The sequence below is a fragment of the Triplophysa rosa genome, linkage group LG21, assembly GCF_024868665.1.
Source record: "Triplophysa rosa linkage group LG21, Trosa_1v2, whole genome shotgun sequence".
Lineage (NCBI taxonomy): Eukaryota > Metazoa > Chordata > Actinopteri > Cypriniformes > Nemacheilidae > Triplophysa > Triplophysa rosa.
Window position 1 is genome coordinate 1,730,925 of NC_079910.1, and position 22,500 is coordinate 1,753,424.

General features: G+C 37.1%; 5 protein-coding genes across 5 annotated transcripts in view; all 5 read right to left on the minus strand.

The window, feature by feature from the left end:
- Window positions 1-718, minus strand: part of LOC130545288 (zinc finger protein 184-like) — a 9,480-nt gene extending 8,762 nt beyond the window's left edge. The window contains exon 1 of the mRNA XM_057319722.1: window positions 708-718. Within this exon, the coding sequence (XP_057175705.1) occupies window positions 708-718 (11 nt within the window). The remainder of the gene's footprint in view (window positions 1-707) is intronic.
- LOC130545289 (zinc finger protein 239-like) lies at window positions 17-3,579 on the minus strand. The gene is made up of 3 exons (XM_057319723.1): window positions 3,445-3,579; window positions 3,051-3,213; window positions 17-1,657 (listed from the first exon to the last, which is right to left on the minus strand). The coding sequence occupies exons 1-3, from the start codon at window positions 3,577-3,579 to the stop codon at window positions 843-845; spliced, it is 1,113 nt and encodes a 370-aa protein (XP_057175706.1). The 3' UTR covers window positions 17-842.
- Window positions 3,580-4,423: 844 nt separating this feature from the next.
- LOC130545290 (zinc finger protein 492-like) lies at window positions 4,424-6,749 on the minus strand. Its single transcript, XM_057319724.1, has 4 exons — window positions 6,636-6,749; window positions 6,334-6,498; window positions 6,085-6,247; window positions 4,424-5,416 (listed from the first exon to the last, which is right to left on the minus strand). The coding sequence occupies exons 1-4, from the start codon at window positions 6,747-6,749 to the stop codon at window positions 4,608-4,610; spliced, it is 1,251 nt and encodes a 416-aa protein (XP_057175707.1). The 3' UTR covers window positions 4,424-4,607.
- A 529-nt stretch (window positions 6,750-7,278) lies between these two features.
- Window positions 7,279-11,652, minus strand: LOC130545291 (gastrula zinc finger protein XlCGF8.2DB-like). Its single transcript, XM_057319725.1, has 5 exons — window positions 11,645-11,652; window positions 11,522-11,594; window positions 11,145-11,309; window positions 10,896-11,058; window positions 7,279-8,225 (listed from the first exon to the last, which is right to left on the minus strand). The coding sequence occupies exons 1-5, from the start codon at window positions 11,650-11,652 to the stop codon at window positions 7,498-7,500; spliced, it is 1,137 nt and encodes a 378-aa protein (XP_057175708.1). The 3' UTR covers window positions 7,279-7,497.
- A 1,645-nt stretch (window positions 11,653-13,297) lies between these two features.
- On the minus strand, window positions 13,298-15,401 carry LOC130545118 (zinc finger protein 501-like). Its single transcript, XM_057319470.1, has 4 exons — window positions 15,341-15,401; window positions 14,856-15,020; window positions 14,610-14,769; window positions 13,298-14,488 (listed from the first exon to the last, which is right to left on the minus strand). The coding sequence occupies exons 2-4, from the start codon at window positions 15,018-15,020 to the stop codon at window positions 13,638-13,640; spliced, it is 1,176 nt and encodes a 391-aa protein (XP_057175453.1). The 5' UTR covers window positions 15,341-15,401; the 3' UTR covers window positions 13,298-13,637.
- Window positions 15,402-22,500: the final 7,099 nt, after the last annotated feature.

The following is a 22,500-nucleotide window of genomic DNA, read 5'->3' on the forward strand; positions in this document are numbered from 1 at the left end:
ACTGATGAGTGTGAGCTTGTTTAAGATTTTAAATAAGAGAATCTGTCAAGATTCTCCTTATGTGTGTGCTGCAACCAGAATTTTTAATCTTTCCGAATTTTAAAACTCCTGTAGTCTGAGCCAGGTTTAAGATTTTAAATAAGAGAATCTGTTAAGATTCTCCTTATGTGTGTGCTGCAGCCAGAATTTGAAATCTGTCAGGATTTTAAAACTCCTGTAGTCTGAGCCAGGCTTTACAAGTAGGATTTTGTAGGTACAAGTAGGTAACATTTTGTCAACATGCCAAACAGTACCGTTAGTTTACAAGGCCATGCTACTAGGAGGATTAAAGCTGGGGTAAGCAAAGGAGAGAATGAACCACTTTTTTTTACAGAAAGACAGAGATGCATTTTAATATACATAACTATGTCTTCAGAGGTGTATAAAGACCTTACATAGTGAAGCGTTATGTTGTTACCTTAGAATTATATATTTCTATCGACATACACCGCCGGGTCCCTTGCATGAATTCATCATGTTGTGTCAGCCGCTGTAGTGCTTTAAAAGAGAGGGAGGAGGGGTGGAGTGAGCCGATGGTTGCAATTCACAACCTCATCTCTAGATTTGACTGACTGGACCTTTAATGAGATGAGCGGTTTCTATTCATAACACTTTGATCATCAGTATACAGAACCTTTAACTTCACAAGATCCCAAAACTGCACAAACCTCTTATTCATTGTCCCTTGTTTAAAATACTACCATTGCTGAAGTAACATTCCTACAGAAGGTTTTGCTGAAATGTTACATGTATGTTCTCTGAATGTTTTACATGTCCAACAAGGACACACTTAACAAGTAATTTTAACAAGTTACTGCTGAAGGTCTCAGGGATCTTCTGATCGGAACAGTTTCATGTGGATGAACTTTGCAACACCTCTTCATGTGAATCTCAAGACGTCTTGATTTCCGAAAACTTTGTCCACATGAGAAGCACAGGTGAGATTTCTGTTCAGAGCACATATGAGATCCCACACCTGTGTGTGTTTTCTTCTTGTGATTTTTAAGGTTGGAGAGTTTTGAGAAGGTCTTTCCACAGATGGAACAGACATAAGACTTCACATCTGTATGAATCTTCATGTGTTGCTTCAGGTTATTTGCAGAAATGAATGTTTTACTGCACTGTTCACACTGAAATGATCTCACTCCAGAATGATAGAGAAGATGATCTCTCCAAGACGGTGCCCACGAAAAGCTCTTTCCACATTGATGACATCTGTAAGGCTTTTCTCCAGTGTGAACTCTCATGTGTAAATTAAGGTTGTATTTACGAACGAAGATCTTCCCACACTGATCACATTTATAAGATTTTTCTCCAGTGTGAATTTTCATGTGCCTATTAAGATTGTATTCACGATTGAAGGTCAATCCACACTGGTCACATCTGTACGGCCGTTTTCCAGTGTGAATTCTCATGTGCGCATTAAGATTGGATTTACATGTGAAGATCTTTCCACACTGACAGCAAATATGAGAATTTTTGTCCGTTGCTATTGGAGATTTTTTTTGTGGGAAATCAGTCTTCAAGCAGATCACAGATTCTTCTCCAGTTATGAGATGATGGTCTTTCTCCTCCATTTCATTCGGTTCTGAACTTTCCTCCTTCACCTTCATCAGGTCTAAAATGAAGAGAGAAAATCATTATGATCAGTATCATAGTACAGAAATGCACTGAGAGGGTTGCCAACTCTCACGCAGGCTCTATCTCACATCTCACTCTGTCCAAATAAATCACACGCCAAAGTTCGCGTGTACGTTTATTTCTGTTACTACGGTAATATGGGGTCAATGAAAGAGTGTCTGATCTCATCACTGTATTTACCGTAACATCAGCAAAAGCAGAGAGGTTGGGATTGACCATCAAGTTTTGAGGAAACAGCACAACATAATGTCATATTTTAGGTTATATTTACAAGGTTAGTTGAAAAAGTCAGACACTTTTATAAATCTTTCTTTATAATAACTTCCAATTGTAAGCACCACCAAATTAATTTGTTTTACTTTAGCAATATTTCATAAATATACCAAGTCACTTTATTGCATTATTATAAAATTCATAATAAATTGTGAATAACTTTTGCACTTTAAGTAAATCTTTATAAAAAATTAACCATGCTTTTATTTTAGTCTAACTACGATATGTATAGAATAATCCACAGCTAGACGTAGAGGCCAAGAACCACCCGACGCGAAGCACCTCTGCGAAGTGCATTAAAATCCTTTAATGCACGGCTAACTATGGATTATCCCGCTTATACCATGGTCATTTGCCAAGTTAAAGCTGTTATTGATGTATTGGTGTTTTTGATTAGACAGGTGAAAATAACAGGTATTTTTCGTCCGTTAATTTCAAACATTGATCAAACTGACTGGAACTGACCGTGCATTAAACGGCTTTAATGCACACCTTCCAGCCAATCAGAATCGAGTATTCAAACAGACTATGGTATAACTTTAAATATTTTATAAAGATTTACTTAAAGTGCAAATGTTATTCACAATTTATTATGATTTTATAATAATGCAATAAAGAGTGACTTGGCAAATTGTAGAGTTAAAAACATCGATAATTTTCCTAAGGGAAGACCTTAAAACGTTCATATTGTTTTTAAAAAGAAAGAGAATCATCTTATGTTGTCATCTTTTATATTTAATTTTTACAAGGAACCTCCCAGACATGCCCACTGCATATGACATCATCTTACTGTGGCACATTTCCACTTTAAAGCTCCATAGAAATATATTTTATAATAAGCACAAGAAAGGAATAGTCAGTTCTACACATATGACCATGTGTGGTTTTGTAGGAAGAGCGAAAGAAGAGGACAGTAAGGAAATTAAAACAATGAAAACTTTGCTGTAAAAAATGTGCCCCCGCAAGCAACCCCACCCAACACTGGCCGAAAAAATCTCACTCCAGCCACAAAGTTGGCAAGAGCACTTCTGTATCTGTTACAATAGTGTTCATGTCTTTATATCATGACTGGTTAAACATGAAGAGAAGATACACACCTGAATAAAACACATCATCTTCATCTGTCTGTTCTTCTTTGATTTGTGTTTTCAGCTCCATCTCACAGTCCAGCAGCTTCACTGATGTCTTCTGCTCTTCATTACAGACAGAAAGCAGAAGATCTGGAGATGTTTGATCACAGAGAGAAACACCACATACATCCTGAAAATAACATCACAACAAACACAGAATAACATTCAGAGATTATACACATTTAAACAAATATCGTAGGTATTAAACACGTGTGAAACAGTCTGAGAAAATGACGACACAAGTTTTGGGTGAACTACTAAACAGTAAACGACCAACAAAAAAACCCAACAAATTACAAAAAGCAAGAGAAAACACAGATATCACATTAATGATGAAAAACATAAACGACACGACACTTACTGCTGTTGAAACGGTGAGCTGAACTTTCTTCACGTGCTGTTTTCTGTGACACGTGATGCGTTTGCGCCACCTGCTGGACTGGTTGAGGACGCAGCGGTTGCTTGACAACAGTTGTTTACCAGAGTTACCAAGCATCTTCCTCTTCTCTTGGTTTTATGACGGGTTGCGAACAAACATACACGTCAATACCGCCACCTACTGTGATGGAGTGTGAAGAGAATTGACTGTATTCGCCTATATTCTATATGAAGAAGATTTTGGTTCCAAAATGAGATAACTCCGTTTTTAAAAAAAATAAAAAATCATGTTTTTTATTGTGTTATCATGTTTTATTGTGTTAGTTAGTTGTATTTTTTCAGTTATTATGTCTTAAATCAAACTGCAGTTTGATTGATATTATTTGGAATGCACAATAAAAAACATGATTTTTTTAACAATTTTAAAAACGGAGTTATCTCATTTTGGAACCATACTCTTCATATGTTCATCCACTGTTCCTGATAGATTTCGATACTGTTCTCATTCGTCTACCTGCATTCAATCCATCATACAATAAACATAAATGGAAAATTCCATACATTCTATATTTATTTAGTTCTTCTTTCAGACACCTCCTTTCTGTATCATATGCAGGACATACCAACAAAACCTGTTCTATCGTCTCATCTATTAAACATGCATCACACAAACCTGTATTGTTTCCCTATAATACACAATGTATGATTTGAATGTTCTGCCCTTAAATATGTGTAAATGATCTGTTCCCTGCTACTTATGTGATGAATGACTTTACTTTTCTTTATGCCTCTTTTTATCTTATAATATTGTCTCCCTGTTTTAGCATAGTTACCCAATCATCTCTATTTATAAATGTTCAACGCAGTTGTAAGCGGCACATTCAAGCAATAAGATTCACATTACACACTAGTTCTGACAGATCTTGATGAGAAACTGAAAACGCAAAATGTTGTAATTCTGTTTACTTTATTATAATATGGACAACATTATATAAACTCATAACAGATGCAAGCATTGTTTGACCGTTAAAATGTAGTTTAATCGCATTCAATCTCTCCAGAGAATGAAAGAGTCTCAGACAATCAACAGTGCTGCAAAAACAGCAGCAAACACAAGTAATTGAACAAAGTAATACAAACATATTTTCACATAAAGCATATACAGTTTAGCTTATGAAGATAGTTCACTTCCTTCTGAATGCCACAAATCAAACTATTTATATTCACATTTTTGCATTCACATTCTTCATTGTGTATCTCAAGACGTCTTGATTTCCGAAAACTCTGTTCACACTGGTGAGATTTCTGTTCAGAGCACATATGAGATCCCACACCTGTGTGTGTTTTCTTCTTGTGATTTTTAAGGTTGGAGAGTTTTGAGAAGGTCTTTCCACAGATGGAACAGACATAAGACTTCACTTCTGTATGAATCTTCATGTGTTGGTTCAGGTTATTTGCAGAAATGAAGGCTTTACTGCACTGTTCACACTGAAATGATCTCACTCCAGAATGATAGAGAAGATGATCTCTCCAAGATGTTGCCCACAAAAAACTCTTTCCACACTGATCACATCTGTAAGGCTTTTCTCCAGTGTGAACTCTTATGTGCTCTTTAAGGTGGTCTTTACGATTGAAGATCTTCCCACACTGGTCACATTTATAAGATTTTTCTCCAGTGTGAATCTTCATGTGCCTGTTAAGGTTGTATTCACGACTGAAGGTCAATCCACACTGGTCACATCTGTAAGGGCGTCCTCTAGTGTGAATTCTCATGTGTAAATTAAGTTTGTATTTATATGTGAAGATCTTTCCACACTGAGGGCACATGTGAGAATTGTTGTCTTCATTCTTCTCAGTCTTCAAGCAGGTCACAGATTCTTCTCCAGTTATGAGATGATGGTCTTTCTCCTCCATTTCATTCGGTTCTGAACTTTCCTCTTTCACCTTCATCAGGTCTAAAATGAACAGAGAAAATTTTATAAACATTTCTTTCTAATAACTTCCAATTGTAAGTGCCACCAAATTAATTTGTTTTACTTGAGCAATATTTCATATATATTCCAAGTCACTTTAATGCATTATTACAAAATTAATAATAAATTGTGAATAACTTTTGCACTTTAAGTAAATCCTTATGAAAATTAACTATGGTTTTATTTTAGACTAACTACGATATTTGTAGAAAAACCATAGATTATTTTCCTAAGGGAAGACCTTAAAGGCGCAGTTCTTAATTAACAGCGGCCACTAGTCTTGTAATATAGATTTGCAACGAATCTCTCAGTCCAAACACGACGGTGGCCACCACAGTACAAAAAGATGTGGTTCTCATGTTGACGCAGGGAAGAGATCATGCGGGCATTAGAAAGACTGTAGAAAGAGCGATGTCTTATTTATTACATAAAATAAAAGGTTTGTGGATTTTAAGTATAAAAGTCAGGTAGGAGCTAGGACCTGCGCTAATATTATAAAGACATTCCAGAAGAGAAAGTTCTGGCCAAGAAATCTCGCTCCAGCTGCAAAGACAAAGTTGGCAACCCTGCACTGAACACTTCTGTATCTGTTACAATAGTGTTCATGTCTTTATATCATCACTGGTTAAACATGAAGAGAAGATACACACCTGAATAAAACACATCATCTTCATCTGTCTGTTCTTCTTTGATTTGTGTTTTCAGCTCCATCTCACAGTCCAGCAGCTTCACTGATGTCTTCTGCTCTTCATTACAGACAGAAAGCAGAAGATCTGGAGATGTTTGATCACAGAGAGAAACACCACATACATCCTGAAAATAACATCACAACAAACACAGAATAACATTCAGAGCCTGGATACATCTGTACAAAACTTTCTGTGCAAATCTGTCCAAACCTTTCTGTTGAGTTGGTCTCTCTCTCTGAGTTTTGTCTCCAGTAACTTCACCTCTTTCTTCAGCTGACAGATTTCTGTCATCAAATCATCAATATCCAGCATAGACAGATCAGTTCCTACTGATTTACAGCACATCACATCCACCTGCACCATCATCATGGACATCTGAACACAACATCAAAATTATGTTCATACTCATACATACATAGATTTAATGCCGCCAACAAAAAGAACAAGTTACAGTAAGCAAGAAAACACAAATATGAACAACAAAACGATAAAAAGCAAAACCCCACACTTGCCGCTCTTGAAACTGTGAGCTGCTCTTTATTCTCGTGCTGTTTTATGTGACGTGATGCGTTTGCGCCACCTGCTGGACTGGAGGGTGACGCATCGGCCGCTTTACACAGTCTCATACAAGAGTTACCCACTCATGCAATATGGTCTAAAACTGCAGTCGTTAGATTTTATTATTTTTTAAAGCTCTTATGTTTTAATAAAAGTCAGCGTGACAATTCTAAGCGGTTCAAGCACCGATAATTACATTACGGTTTGATAGAAAAGTTATTATATTAAAATGTAGCTTCAAGAAAATGTACACAGTAGGTAAATTAAATAGAAGAGGTTAATATGATTTCACCATTTCACTAAGTGACACCTCGGAAGTCAGGAAATTCAAAATATAAAAAGTGCATTTGTACAATGTGTTTTCTAGAAACGTGTACAGCATTCAATTAAATTATAATACACACCTCAGTAACATTCAGAACTAAACCACTTCTGTACATTTTTACAGCGTGCCGTGACTTTCTGACAAAGTGCTTGCAGAGAAACTCTGAGCACAGAGCGAATCTACAGGAAATGATGTCAGATAGCTGGTTTAATGGAGTCCAGGAAGGTAAAGAAACATTGTGCATGAGTCAGGCAGTGTAATAACTTGTGTTTAATAGTTCTTTATTATATTTAGTGAGACTTTAGTATTACAGTATATCATTATAGACCAGATGCACATCAGCAGACCCAGACAAACATGAATCACACCTGCTTGAGCCCTTCCCAGAACCATCTCATCAGGGACAGACAACTGAAGAGAGAAGATCGTTTATACTGAAGAACTTTTTTTGCCCATGTAAAACTCTTTCCACACTGATCCTATCTGTAAGGTTATTTTCCAGTGTGGATTGTCATGTGTGCAGCAAGGCTAGATTTATGAGTGAATGTCTGTCCACAGTGATCACATCTGTAACGCTTTTCTCCAGTGTGAGTTCTCATGTGATTTTGAAGGTCATATTTAACAATGAAGGCCTTTCCACAGATGGAACAGACATGAGTCTTCACATCTGTGTGAGTCTTCACGTGCCTCCTCAGGCTATATACAGAAAAGAATGTTTTACTGCACAGTTCACACTGAAATGATCTCACTCCAGAATGATAGAGAAGATGATCTCTGAAAGCCGATGCCCACATAAAACTCTCTCCACACTGATCACATCTGTAAGGCTTTTCTCCAGTGTGAACTCTCATGTGTGCATTACGGTTGTTTTTACAAATGAAGGTCTTTCCACAATGGTTACATTCATAAGATTTCTCTCCAGTGTGAATTCTCAGGTGCCTACTGAGGTGGTATTCACGACTGAAGGTCTTCCCACACTGATCACATCTGTACGGCCGTTCTCCAGTGTGACTTTTCATGTGTAAATTAAGTCTGGATTTAAATGTGAAGATCTTTCCACACCAAGGGCACACATGAGGCATTTTGTCCGTTGCTATTTGAGATTTGTTTTGTGGGAAATTCTTCAAGCAGCTCACAGATTCTTCTCCAGTTATGAGATGATGAGGTTCCTCCTTCTTTTCATTTGGTTCTGAACTTTCCTCCTTCACCTCCATCAGGTCTGAAATGAACAGAGAAAATCATTATGATTAATATCAAATGCAATGAGAGGGTTGCCAACTGAATTTAATAGGTAACAGCAACAAAACAGCTCATACGATTGTCCTTCTGTCAGGATTAGGCTACGTTGTTCTGATAAAGCTCCAAACCTTCTTAACTGGACAAGTTTGAAACAACAGTGATCTGTATCGATCACATTTTGACTGCAGACAATTCATGTGCGCGTTTATTTCTGTTATAGTAATATCGGGTCAATGAAAGAGTATACAGTAGGGGTGTAACCGTCACGGGGAAAATTTCAAATGAAGTCATCATTCCTATGCCCTATGTAGACATTTGGAATGCATTTGGCAAAGGAAGCGACGTAATTTCCTCATTATCTTCAGCTGGCATGCTCCTGAGACAACGATCAGCATTGTGTCCGTCAGCAGATGTCGCTGTTTTAATGGCATAACTTAAGCATAAAACCTAACTGTTTGCAAATAAACATACATTTTATATTTTTAAAAGTTTGTAAAATATGCTATATAATATATAAACACTAATATATATAAAACTTTTAAAAATACAAAATGTATTGTTTATTTGCAAACAGTTCAAGTTGCCAAGTGCATTCCAAATAGGGCTGCAGCTATCGATTATTTTAGTAATCCAGTATTCTACAGATTTTTCCATCGATTAATCGGGTATTCGGATAATAAGTACGTTTTCTTTATTAAAGAGCAATACTAAATATACACGAGAAAATAAGACAGGTCTCTTAAAATGAACAACTAATTTGTTTCCTTTTTAGAAAAATTAACATATTTATTGCTGAAATTGCATACATTCATATCTGTGAAAACTAAACCCATTTAGTACATTCCATTGCCATATTACATTAAAAAATGCAATATAATACAAATGTATAAATAAGAAACATGAATAAAAATAGAACGAATAATTTTAAAGGTAAACAACTAACTTCAGCTTATGCATGATGCATTTAGTTTATCTAAATTAGTTTTAATTTCTTTTTTTAACATTAAATAGTAATATATTTGTCCACATAAAAATACCGAGTTAACCGGACTTTTATTTTGGCAGGTCGTCGGAAGACGCTTATTTTTTAGTGCGTTAGCTTCATTCTGTAAAATGTTCTGAAATAAACTCTCAGAGCAACTCTGGAGATGAAGTTCATGTGTGCATGTCCTCATAAAGCGCAGACGCAGACAAATTCATGAGCATCACGCGTGTAGCGCGTTAAACTGTGCAGTTCATTCACTCAGACACGCAGAACAGACAGATGACATGTGTAAATAACAGGATTCGGCGTCCACAAGTCCGCATCTTGTTTGATGGAGTCAATGCACCCGGAAAATAAGTTTCACTCGCAAAATAGACTAAAACCAAGTAAAATAGCAGTTCACCATTTCAATAAGCTATCAGTTATTTATCAGCATGAGATATGCGTGTGAACAGTCTAAAATGCGTCTCACGGTGAATGTCAATATGTCTTATGTACAGCTGCTTTGTAACAATGAAAATTGTAAAAAACGCTATATAAATAAAGTTGAGTTGAGTTGAATGCGTGAGACTTGAGAGCCCTGTAACATGTATAGAGTTTAGCGGGCTGTGCGTCAGTAATAACGGTCCGTGGGGAAACGCAGCGCTCCGTGTGTACTGTAGTTAAATGGATTAAACGAGGCTTCGAGGCAATAAAAATTGCCTCTATGATTTTTTGTATTCGAATAACTCGAGTTACTCTAGGAATCGTTTCAGCCCTAATTCCAAACGTCTACATAATGGCATGTAAATGCCCTGTTCACTCCAAAGTCTAAACTCCAAGGGCTCTGCCCTTCTAAGGAGTAGGGCATAGGAATGATGACTTCATTTGGAATGTTGCCCATGACGGTTCGGTACTAATGCACGTACCGTTACACCCCTAGTATACAGTGTTTGTATTTACTGTATTATCAGCAAGAGCAGAGAAGTTGGGGTTTCCCCGCAAGTTTTGAAGCACAACAAAATGCTATATTGTTAGGTTTTATTAACAAGGTTATTTGCAAAAGTCTGCCAAATTTATAAATCTTTCTTTTTAATAACATCTAATTTTAAGTGCCACCAAATTAATTTGTTTTACTTTTATTTTGTATCATTTTATTTTGTTTCACTTAATATGTCATAAATATACCAACCCCAAGTAACCTTTGTACTTGAAGTAAATCTACAATATTAGCAGAAAAAACATCGATAATTTTCCTAAGGGAAGACCTTAAAACGTTCATATTGTTTTTAAAAAGAAAGAGAATCATCTTATGTTGTCATCTTTTATATTTAATTTTTACAAGGAACCTCCCAGACATGCCCACTGCATATGACATCATCTTACTGTGGCACATTTCCTCTTTAAAGCTCCAAAGAAATATCTTTTCTAATAAGCACAAGAAAGGAATAGTCAGTTCTACACATATGACCATGTGTGGTTTTTTAGGAAGAGCGAAAGAAGAGGACAGTAAGGAAATTAAAACAATGAAAACTTTGCTGTAAAAAATGTGCCCCGCAAGCAACCCCACCCAACACTGGCCGAAAAAATCTCACTCCAGCCACAAAGTTGGCAAGAGCACTTCTAACAACTACTAATAGTGTTCATATATTTGTGTCATTACTGGAGGGAAGGGAGGAGACACACCTGAATAAATCACATCATCGTCATCCGTTTGTTCTTCTTTGATTTGTGTTTTCAGCTCCATCTCACAGTCCAGCAGCTTCACTGATGTCTTCTGCTCTTCATTACAGACAGAAAGCAGAAGATCTGGAGATGTTTGATCACAGAGAGAAACACCACATACATCCTGAAAATAACATCACAACAAACACAGAATAACATTCAGAGCCTGGATACATCTGTACAAAACTTTCTGTGCAAATCTGTCCAAACCTTTCTGTTGAGTTGGTCTCTCTCTCTGAGTTTTGTCTCCAGTAACTTCACCTCTTTCTTCAGCTGACAGATTTCTGTCATCAAATCATCAATATCCAGCATAGACAGATCAGTTCCTACTGATTTACAGCACATCACATCCACCTGCACCATCATCATGGACATCTGAACACAACATAGAAGAATGTTTACAGACCGAAAAACTTGATTATAATGTGATTACACACGAAAAGAGCTTTGATAAATCTAGAAAAAAACTTTAAGATCATCTCAAGATTTTAAAGCCTCCAGAAAAAAACGAGAAGTTACAAAAAGCGAGAAAAAACACAAATATAAATCACATAAATGATGAAAAACACGAACAACACAAGACTTACTGCTGTTGAAACTGTGAGCTGCTGTTTCTTCACGTGCTGCTGTTTTCTGTGACACGCGGTGCGCTTGCGCCACCTTGAGTGAGACGAAGCGTCTGCTTAACAACAGTTGTTTACCATAGTTACCCACTCATCTATATGGTTTACTATTTTTAAATGTTTTACTTTGGTCATATGTTTCAATAAGACAATGTTGACAATCACATTACACATCAGTTCTGACAGACCTAGATGAGAAATTAATGCTTGAAGATCTCAGGTTAAGAAAATATTAAATCAAAACAAACACAGAACGTTCCCCTAACGTTAGTTTTTAGTTCCCTTTTGGTTAATTTTTTTGGGAACCAAAAAATAAAGTTCTAAGAACGTTCTTTTCGGGTTTTATTTTTATAGAACGTTGCAAACTTTTTTTTTTTAAATAACCAGAAAATAACGTTCCCGGATGGTTATTTTTTGGTAATTTTTTTACAACCAGAAAATAACCAGAAAGTAACGTTCCCTGATGGTTATTTTTTGGTTATTTTTTGCAACCAGAAAATAACCAGAAAACAACGTTCCCTGATGGTTATTTTTGCAACCAGAAAATAACCAGAAACTAACGTTCCCTGATGGTTCTTTTTTGGCTATTTTTTAATGGTAAAATAGTCAAAACTGGTAAACGTCAGCGACATGTGCAATGCCGAAATTAAGATCACATTAACACATGTTATACTGACCAAATGAAACTAATAAATGTGCCCTTTAATGGCTGAAAATAATAAACTAGTTAAGCTTAATGAAAATACAATCATATACAGTATATCCATGTGTATTTCTAGTGTGGTTGTCTGTTACTGTATGTGTGTGCGCACGTGCATTCTCCGCTCTGCCGCGCACTCCCGTCATTTAAAAATTAACGGTCATTTCGTTTTACCTCACCCACTAACACATTAGTTTAGCAGTTTATTTATTTTAATTTTTTATTTAAATACGTACAGATTTGAGAGTAAACTTATATTTTCCATCTCAGACCATGATGTAAGGACTGAAACTCAGGGCTTTTGATTGTTATATCTAAAGACGGAGCCGAGCTATACTTCTGTGGTGAGACAAGAATATTTTTAGCCTGAAGATAATTAAATGTTTATTCTTCTGTCAAAAAACTGCTTTAATTATTGTGTTGAAGTCATTGGTTGTTTTATTTCTATATCTATAATGTCTGATGTTGAGGTAGGCCTACACACAGTGTGGTTTTATTAGAAATGATATAATGTGCTGTTTAAATCGAAAATTAGGCTAACGTTACTTCAGTAATGAAAAAGGAATTATTAGGCTAAAAGAATAATCTAATGCATTGATTTCATCCTCCATATTGTGTGGGATGATGTATTTTACTTATTTTAATTAGATTAGACAAGCGATGGATAAAAACACAGCATGGATGTATTCATTACTGGCGTGTAGTGAGGCCAAACGGACCCAAGAAAAATATTTTAGGCTAACGTTCCCTTGACGTTAGTTTCTGGTTCCCAGAAAGTTTTTTTTAAGGTTTGTTTTTGGTTATCTTTACGGAAACAAAACGTTAGTTTCATGGTTTCTATAACGTTAGGGGAACTAGAAACTAACGTTCTATTTCCGTAAAGAAAACTTTCCTGGAGAACCAAAAACGAACCTTACACAATAACGTTAGGGGAACGTTTTGGGAACCAAAAATGGTTAGGGAACCAAAAATTCTATTCATTTTATTAAAATATGGACAACATTATAAAAACTCATAACAGATGCAAGCATTTTTTTGTTTAATCGCATTTAATCTCTCCAGAGAATGAAAGTCACAGACAATCAACAGTGCAGCGAAAACAGCAGAAAACACAAGTAATATTTTCACATTTGGCCATATACAGCTCAGCTTATGAAAATCTAGTTCACTTCCTTCTGAATGCCTCAAAGTAAACTCCTTATATTCAGTATTCAGAAAAACCCCAAACTGCACAAACCTCTTTTCATTGGCCTCCGTTTCCCAGCACAACAATGATAAAATACTACTATTGCTGAAGTAACATACCTACAAAAGGATTTTGCTGAATTATTACATTGATGTTCTCTGAATGTTTTACTTGTCCAACAAGGACAAACTTCACTAAAAAGATACAGAAGGTCTCTGGGATCTTCTGGTCTGAACAGTTTCATGTAGATGAAGTTTGCAACACTTCTTCATGTGAATCTCAAGACGTCTTGATTTCTGAAAACTCTGTCCACATGAGGAGCACGGGTAAGATATCTGTGCAGTATGACATTTGTGGTGCTGTTTTAATTGGTTAGATGTCGAAAAGGTTTCCCCACACACCGAGCACTTAAGAGATGCCACATCTATGTGTGTTTTCTTATTGTGACTTTTAAGTTTGGAGAGTTGTTTGAAGGCCTTTCCACAGATGGAACAGACATGAGGCTTCACGCCTGTATGAGTCTTCATGTGTTGCTTCAGTTTATTTGCAGAAAAGAATGTTTTACTGCACTGTTCACACTGAAATGATCTCACTCCAGAATGATAGAGAAGATGATCTCTCCAAGACGTTGCCCACATAAAACTCTTTCCACACTGATGACATCGGTAAGATTTTTCTCCAGTGTGAACTCTCATGTGTGCTGAAAGGGTAAACTTACGACTGAAGCTCTTACCACATCGATCACACGTGAAACACTTTTCTCCAGTGTGAATTCTCATGTGGTCATAAAGATGGTGTTTACGAGCGAAGCTCCTTCCACACTGATCACACGTAGGAAGCTTTTCTCCGGTGTGAATTTTCATGTGCCTATTACGTTCGTATTTACAACTGAAGGTCTTTCCACAGTGAGGGCAGGTGCAAGAATTTATGTCTGTTGCTTTGCGTGACAAATTCTTTTCAGTCTTCAAGCAACGCGTAGATTCTTCTCCAGTCATGAAATTACATTCAATAAGTTCTGAACTTTCCTCCTTCACCTTCATCAGGTCTAAAATGAACAGAGAAAATTATTATGAGCAATGAGACAGTAAAAAATACATAGAGCACTTCTTAAAACTATACTGGTAGTGTTCATATCTTTGTGTTAAACATGAAGGGAAGAGACACACCTGAATAAATCACATCACCTACATCTGTCTGTTCTTCTTTGATTTGTGTTTTCGGGATCTCGCTGTCCAGCAGCTTCACTGATGTCTTCTGCTCTTCATTACAGACAGAAAGCAGAAGATCTGGAGATGTTTGATCACAGAGAGAAACACCACATACATCCTGAAAATAACATCACAACAAACACAGAATAACATTCAGAGCCTGGATACATCTGTACAAAACTTTCTGTGCAAATCTGTCCAAACCTTTCTGTTGAGTTGGTCTCTCTCTCTGAGTTTTGTCTCCAGTAACTTCACCTCTTTCTTCAGCTGACAGATTTCTGTCATCAAATCATCAATATCCAGCATAGACAGATCAGTTCCTACTGATTTACAGCACATCACATCCACCTGCACCATCATCATGGACATCTGAACACAACATCAAAATTATGTTCACACTCATACAGCGCATCACTTCATCGGTAGCACACTCGTTATTATGATGCATCATAGGGATTGAATGAGTGCACTCAATAATGTAATGTCCACTATGAATTCGGACACGACTAAAAATGGATGTCCCCTCAAATAGTGCACTGTTAGGCTATAGGGGGCTATTTCGGACACAGCCATTGATATAATCGCAATATTTTAAAGCGATCATTAAAAACAAATGTTACTGTAAGCAAGAAAGCAAACACAAATATGATTCACAAAAAATTATGACAAGCAAACAACACAAAACTTACGGCTGTTGAAACTGTGAGCTGCTGCTTCTTCACGTGCTGTTTTCTGTGACGCGCGCAGCGTTTGCGCCACCTGCTGGACTGAAGCGATACTCAGCGGCTGCTTGACAACAGTCATGTACCATAGTTACCCACTCATCTCTCGCAAAGATTATAGATATTAACAAGATGCGCCCCTGCCATTACAGTGAATGAGGAATGTAGTGATGGGCGCTTTCGAAATAGTCTTCATGAAGCTTCGAAACCCTTTTCGAATCTTTTGGCATTTGGCATACATTATAAGATGAGTGGGGGAAAGTTTCAAAGGTCATTTGTATTGTGTGATGGCAAATCATAACATCCCATCAATGTTAAAAAACCTGGACTTCCTCGCCCTCATTTAGATTGGGCATAGCTGGTGCAGCCAAAACATGTTCATAAGGGATGTGTGCGTTTCACATTATAAATATCACACTATAAATGAGGAGCTTGGTTCCAAAGTGAGATAACTCCGTTTTTAACATTTTGTCAAAAATCATGTTTTTTTATGGTGCATTCCAATTAATATCAATCAAACTGCAGTTGGTTTGTTTTGATTTAAGCCATAATGCCTATAAAATACAGCTAACTAACACAATAAAAACACGATAACATAATAAAAAACATGATTTTTGACATTTTCTAAAAACGGAACCAAACTCTTTTGGAACCAAACTCTTCAAATATTCCCTAAAAATTCTGGCAATATGGCCAGTATTAAAAGATTTAAGAGAATTACATTTATAGAATGTATTAAAGTTTTCAGCTTGTATGTTAAACTGTTTGTATCACTATGTGTTAAAGTAAATGAATGTACACAGATTATTTTCAGGTGTAGTTTCAGGTTTATTTTAGGATGAACTCACCTGTGTTTGAAATGATCAGAAGTGACGCGGCCACGAGGTGACGCTGTTCTCCGCTTTGATATCAAACCTATAATAACCTGTAAACGAATTTTTTGCGTTCATACAGTGTGACTACGAATAACTTGTGTTTTGAAATATTTTCTACAACACGATGTCATTATCAGCAATCTGTCCGGTGGTGTTACCTTCAAACTGCGTTTTTAGACATTTTCATTTTGTTCAATCAATTAAGTTGTATTTCTGTTTTACTGTTTGAGTGAAGCTATCTGCAAAAACTCAAGCGTCTTCCCGAAGACTCGTCAAAATAAGTCCCGTTAAACTGAACACTGCCAGTGTAGTGTAGTGTACTATAGTATTTGCTATTAAATATTGTAGTGCCCTTGTAGTAAATTGATAAACACTGTATACTATAGTTGCACTATAGTATCTAAGAATTTTATTGCAGTTTACTATAGTAAATACTATAGTACACTACACTATGCTGTTCAGTTTAACGGGACTACAGTATACCAGTGGTTCTCAAACTGGGAGCCGTGACCCCCTGGGGGCCCCAAGATGGATCCAGGGGGCCACAGATTTTGTGGCATTTTATGAAATATAGAAATTGATCATAGATTTTATGCAATCAAACATCAGAAAAATGACACCACCAACCAAAAGAATTGAGGTTCCAGCATTGTATAACTGAATGTTTTTGGTTTAATTAAAATTCTAAGTTTAAGATTATACATCTTTATATGGGGGGCCGCAAAGCAATGCACTTAACACAAAGGGGCCTTACAACGAGAAGGTTTGAGCACCACTGCAGTATACTACAGTATACTACAGTAACTTATGTGGACAAATATACCACTATTGTATAGTAAAAAATAAAAAACACAGAACGTAGAAAAATTAAAACAAATTTAGGTAAACTAAAAATGATATGGCCCTAATGTATCCATCTGTATATAACATTTGTCATTTACCTGCCTATTTATGATGAACTGCACTTGCACATTTTTTTTAATGATGACAACAGACGATGTATACTTGTGCTCCTACAGTTTGGCCTGTGCTACTAAACTTTAAACCTATCTAGCACCAGTGCTATGTGCAAAAAAAGTTAACTTACAGCCTTAACACTAATAATTACTGCTTGCCTTTGTTTAATAGCAGTCACGGCGAGTAGGCCTATAACCAAATTCAGGTGGCCAAAGCGGACACTAGTTAAAATGCTTAGAAGCAAACTTGACCAATCTAAATCCGAAACAATTATATTGAGAAATCAAATGAAATATATATTTCTATCTGTGGACAAGTAATTTTTGTACTCGGACAAGTGAATGACGAATTTACTTGTCTGAAGGACAACCACATGACAATGCTTAATGTCAAGCCCTGTTTAATGTAACATATTTATTCCTCTGCGAGGCACGTTGTAAAGGTTTAATGTACACACAAGAGATTGTCATGCTGTTATTTTGTTGTTTTACTCTTTTTAGAAGAGAAACCACGGAAGAGAGGCGTGCGTGCCTTCTTCAAGGCATTGAAGCGGTCATTGACAGGGAGCAAAAAAGGGAAGGATCGACGCAACCAACGTCTCTCTGATTCCGAGTCGGACCCGTCCTGCTCTAGACTTGTCAAGATGATTCGCATCCTGCTCTATCAGCTCACTGGGATGATTCAGAGATGGGGCCTATCCCAGGTCATATCTACACAATCTGAAGAGCTGGCCGAACCTCAACCGGCACCCGTCCACTCAGGTCCATGTCATCTGGAACAGATGGCAGATGTTGATTTAAGCGGGCCAACTAGAGGTGAGTGTACTGTCAATCATACATTGCCATTGTATTTTGATTTCTTTGATTTCTACACTGTGAGTCAGCATCTAATATCTAAACATTTATATTTTCTTTGCATATGTTTTTTAGTTCCATTTGATTCACTCTATGAACTCAATGGAAAGAAGCTGCAAGGAGGAGTTATTTTGGCGACTCGGAAATCTGATGGACAAAAAGTAAGTGTGATTGAGTCCTAACATATAGATCAGCGTACACTGGATAAAACATTTAAAACATTAGCATTTTGAGTAATATGCATACAAGCGTAAGTTTGTGGATCTTATTTATTTACAAATGCTTACGTATCTTTTCTTTTTGCAGGTCATCATCAAAGTTGTACCCAGGATGCCAGAGAGAACATATATTCAATGTGTAAATTGAAAAGACAGAAATAATTGTAATGTACAGTGGGGTCCGCAGGTCACATTGAAAATCTGGGCAAAACCTGGAAATGAAGCTTTTAGTTTGTGAAAATATGTAGTTATTTAGTCGATCGTGATGAATTCTTATTGCAACCGACAGCTTAGTTCTTCAATTAGATGGCTTTGTGTTGTTTCCAGGCAGACCGTTACATAACGCCACACACACGTCTTCTGGAAATCCTGAGGCATTCGAGTCAGATGACGAGTTTAAAATCGCTCGCCTGTATTCTATAAAGTGTGCCTTATGCGTCCATCGTAAACCCAAAGTTCCTGAGACTTCTGACTGCAGTATATCAAGAGGTGAGAGACGTACATGACAACATTAGTGTGCCACACGAAGAGAACACAACACAAAGTGTGCCTTATGTGTGAGACGTGCAGCCAACGGTGAAGACACAGGAAGGCATTCTGTAAGTAGACTTCATCAAGATGTGTTGTAATGTGAGAGATTGTCGTGCCTTGATTTTGATGTCACAACATATTACTCTCTCTCTTTTCAGATGAGCCACCACCATGGAAGATCGCTACACATGCATTAAGCAGCAGAATTCAGCAGGAAGTGAATCCACTCGGACCCATCCTGCCCTGGGCCTCTGGGAGATCATGCTTTTTATTAATCTAACCCTCAATTCCAGTCCTCGCGCCCCTTGTCCCAGAATGTTCGAGATGTCTCCTGATATATAACCTTATTCAACTCAGCAGCTTGTTTGTTATGGAGACATCTGGAACATCAGGCTTCATGGGGCGCCGCACAGACCGGTCAGCGTCTGACATCCCAGTACTGCGAGAGCAGATAAGCTGTATGCTTGCTTTCACATCGCTCTCATGATACCGTGATGTCACTCGCCGATCGCTCCGTCTCTTTTTATTTGTCAGTTGTTTTTTATCATTTCAGGTTTTAAGGTGAGTATGAAACTACACATCTTAAGAAGAATGAATGTTCATTTTAGAATGTTTGTTTTACTTGAATTGGTCATGAGAACCGCATTCACAGAAATTCTACATAGTGTGTACGGAACCAAACTAAACTAGTTGATGATGTCACAGGATGCGTGTAGATGATGGTGGGTAGTGTCAAGCGGTGTAATGTCGAGCAGTTTTTTAAAGATGCTGCACTGTCAGTCATCACAAATGCGGGAGTGACTCCTGTTCCGTACACACGTCAAATGATTATTTAGGGGATTGACTCCAGAATGTGAATGCGCTTGACATTCCTGAAACTTTGCAGCGTGTACATGGGCACAGTCGCAGATAGACTGACAGACAAAGTTTTGAGTGTGTGTATGTGCGAGTGATAGAATGATAGAGAAACAGAGAGAGATGTATAGCGTGCGTGCGTGCGTGTGTGTGTGCGCGTGTGTGTGTGTGTGTGTGTGAGAAGGATAAACCCTACGGTATGGGGACAAAATGTGTGTGTGTGTGTGTGTGTGTGTGTGTGTGTGTGCGCGTGTGTGTGTGTGTTCATGTTTGTATATCCCAGTGGGGACCAAAACCTGAATGCACACCAACACATGGGGACTCGTGTCACCGTGGGGACCAAAAAAGTGTTCTATGATCTTTAGGTTTAGGGGTTGGGTTAGGGGTAGGGGATAAAATATACAGTTTGTACAGTATAAAAAACATTACGCCTATGGACTGTCCCCACGGATATAATAAACCAGACGTGTGTGTGTGTGTGTGTTAGATAAAGAATGAATTGGAGAGTGAATGCCCCTTTCCAAGGATCGCCACCTTGACGTGGTGGAAAGGCTTGTGTGTTCCAGTAATCCCAAGAGTAAATCAGTCTGGAGTGTTTCACTTCAGATTGGCATGCTCACGGGGGAGGTTCCAGACTAAGTGCGATCCAAATGGTTATCAACAGAATAAATTGTTTACACAGTTAATAGTTTGTCTTTATTTGATCACAATAACTGTAAAAGATTTGAAAGGTTAGTCTGTTTATGTAGTCATATCAAAAGATATTAGTGGGATGGGTGGGTTGTGGGGGGAGTTCTCTGGGTTCGGGCTGAATTCTGGGCTCTGAGCCTCCTCGACACCAAATATGCATTTTATTTGCTAAATCCATTTACAGTACATGTGTCCATTAAGTGTGAACTAGCCACAGCTTTTGCTCCTTTCCCCTTTAATTTCTTAAAAATGTCTGCAAAAGAAATGTTTTATTGCTCATTGCTCACTTTAATCTGTGTGTTCATGGTAAGCAGTGAGTACGCTGAATTTACTGCAGTATTTTATACTAGTCTTGACAATTACTCATGTAAAATATCCCTAGTCTTTGGTCATTTTTGTTGTTGCCATGTGTTTACACTGTTATGGTGGTGATGTGAGCTTTGTGTTTTTGTTATTTAGCCCTGATGACCTCACAGGTAAAGTATACTAAAAATAGACACATTGTTGTGTCAGTAATAGTTTTGTACTCTCTTATAAAGGTGCTTCATCATGATGCCGTGTGCGGGAATGACCTGTAGGCTACACTACAACCTTTCTGTTACGTAAACTTGGCGAAGTGATATGGAACTGTAATGTGGTCGGCAGACCCGGAACACCTTCACAGGTGTGCATTTACCAAAAGTTAATGCATACCTGAAGAACGTTTGTCAACCAATCCGATTGAAGCATTCAACATCCCCGTGGTATAATCGAAAGTTAATGCACACCCGAGGGTTTCCAACTTTAGGAATTGACTCTTGATTCCCAAATGCATCGTAAGAGATCTCAGTGTCTTCAGTAATCTTCTCAAGACAAAAACACACGTCAATACTTCTGTTTTACAACTTCAACAACACCTTCAGTAAATGAAGAGGACAGTGTCACTATCTCTCATGAGGTGAAAGTGTTTAATGCTTTAATTAGCTTTAAACTGTTAAGTCAATTGTTGAAACTGTGTATTGCCCTTTCTATGTAATTGCTTCTTAAAGATAAAGTGCAATTATTTCTCAGTCACGCAGTTTAAATAAAAGCAAGATATACAAGAATTTTAGGGTCATTCAATCATTCTTCATTTTTTAGTTTTCCACATGTTATAATAATAATAAACTCATAGAAATTATTGAATTACACAAATGTAACTATATGGGGCAGTTTCCCAAACAACTTGCACTGACATATATATCAAACATATCTGTGCGATTGTTCTGTCTCATGAGGCACCCCGTCATTTTTTTGGTAAAGTATGTTTTTTTAAAATGACTTAAATATGGGAAACCTGCACCCCTATGGGAATTATGTTGTTACGTTAGCCAAATAATCCTTTTTCAAAAACATTTTTTATAACATTTTTGTTTTGTGATAAGAAACATATGTGTTGGGCTGTTGGCACGATTACATTATTCTTCACATAACTCTTTTTATACATTGAAAAATATTTCACTGTACAAAACATTTCTTCAGATAATTTTTTATTTTTGTGTTAACAGAAGTGTATTAGTATTTGTCGTTTTGCTCCAGACATGATTTATAATGCAAGTCATTTAGGGCTTTAATCTTGAGATAAATGTGAACTTTAATTGCAGATTAATGATTGTTGTCTGGATGAGGTGTGTCTGATGTTGTGCGGGATTGGGCGAGACGTCTGAGGTGTGAGGAGATCTGTTCTGTTTTATTGTTGTGTTACTGATTCATACGCATCAGGACGCTGGATTCATGTGTCACTTATAACAGCATCTTCAGAGAAGTTTGTGGATTTATTTGTGTTATATTCCTAAAGTTCTGTGATGACCGTGAGTCGGAAGGGTTGTGAACACTTCATATATGAGGCGTGTGTTTCAGCAGACAAAGCAAACGTTATTTCATCGTCCTTACTCGACAAAATCAACTTCTGTACAATTATATCAGATTGCACTTTCAATCCTGAATACTGAAAAGCTCAATTCAGCACAAAAATAAAAAAGACTTATGACTGAAACATCAGATAAAGGAATTAAAAAGCACATGAAACATGTTTACAATCATGCTGATCAAACAAAATTCATATGTATATTTCATTTAAAGGTTCAAACGTCCGGACCAGCTGATTGCAGAACAAGAATGAAATATCA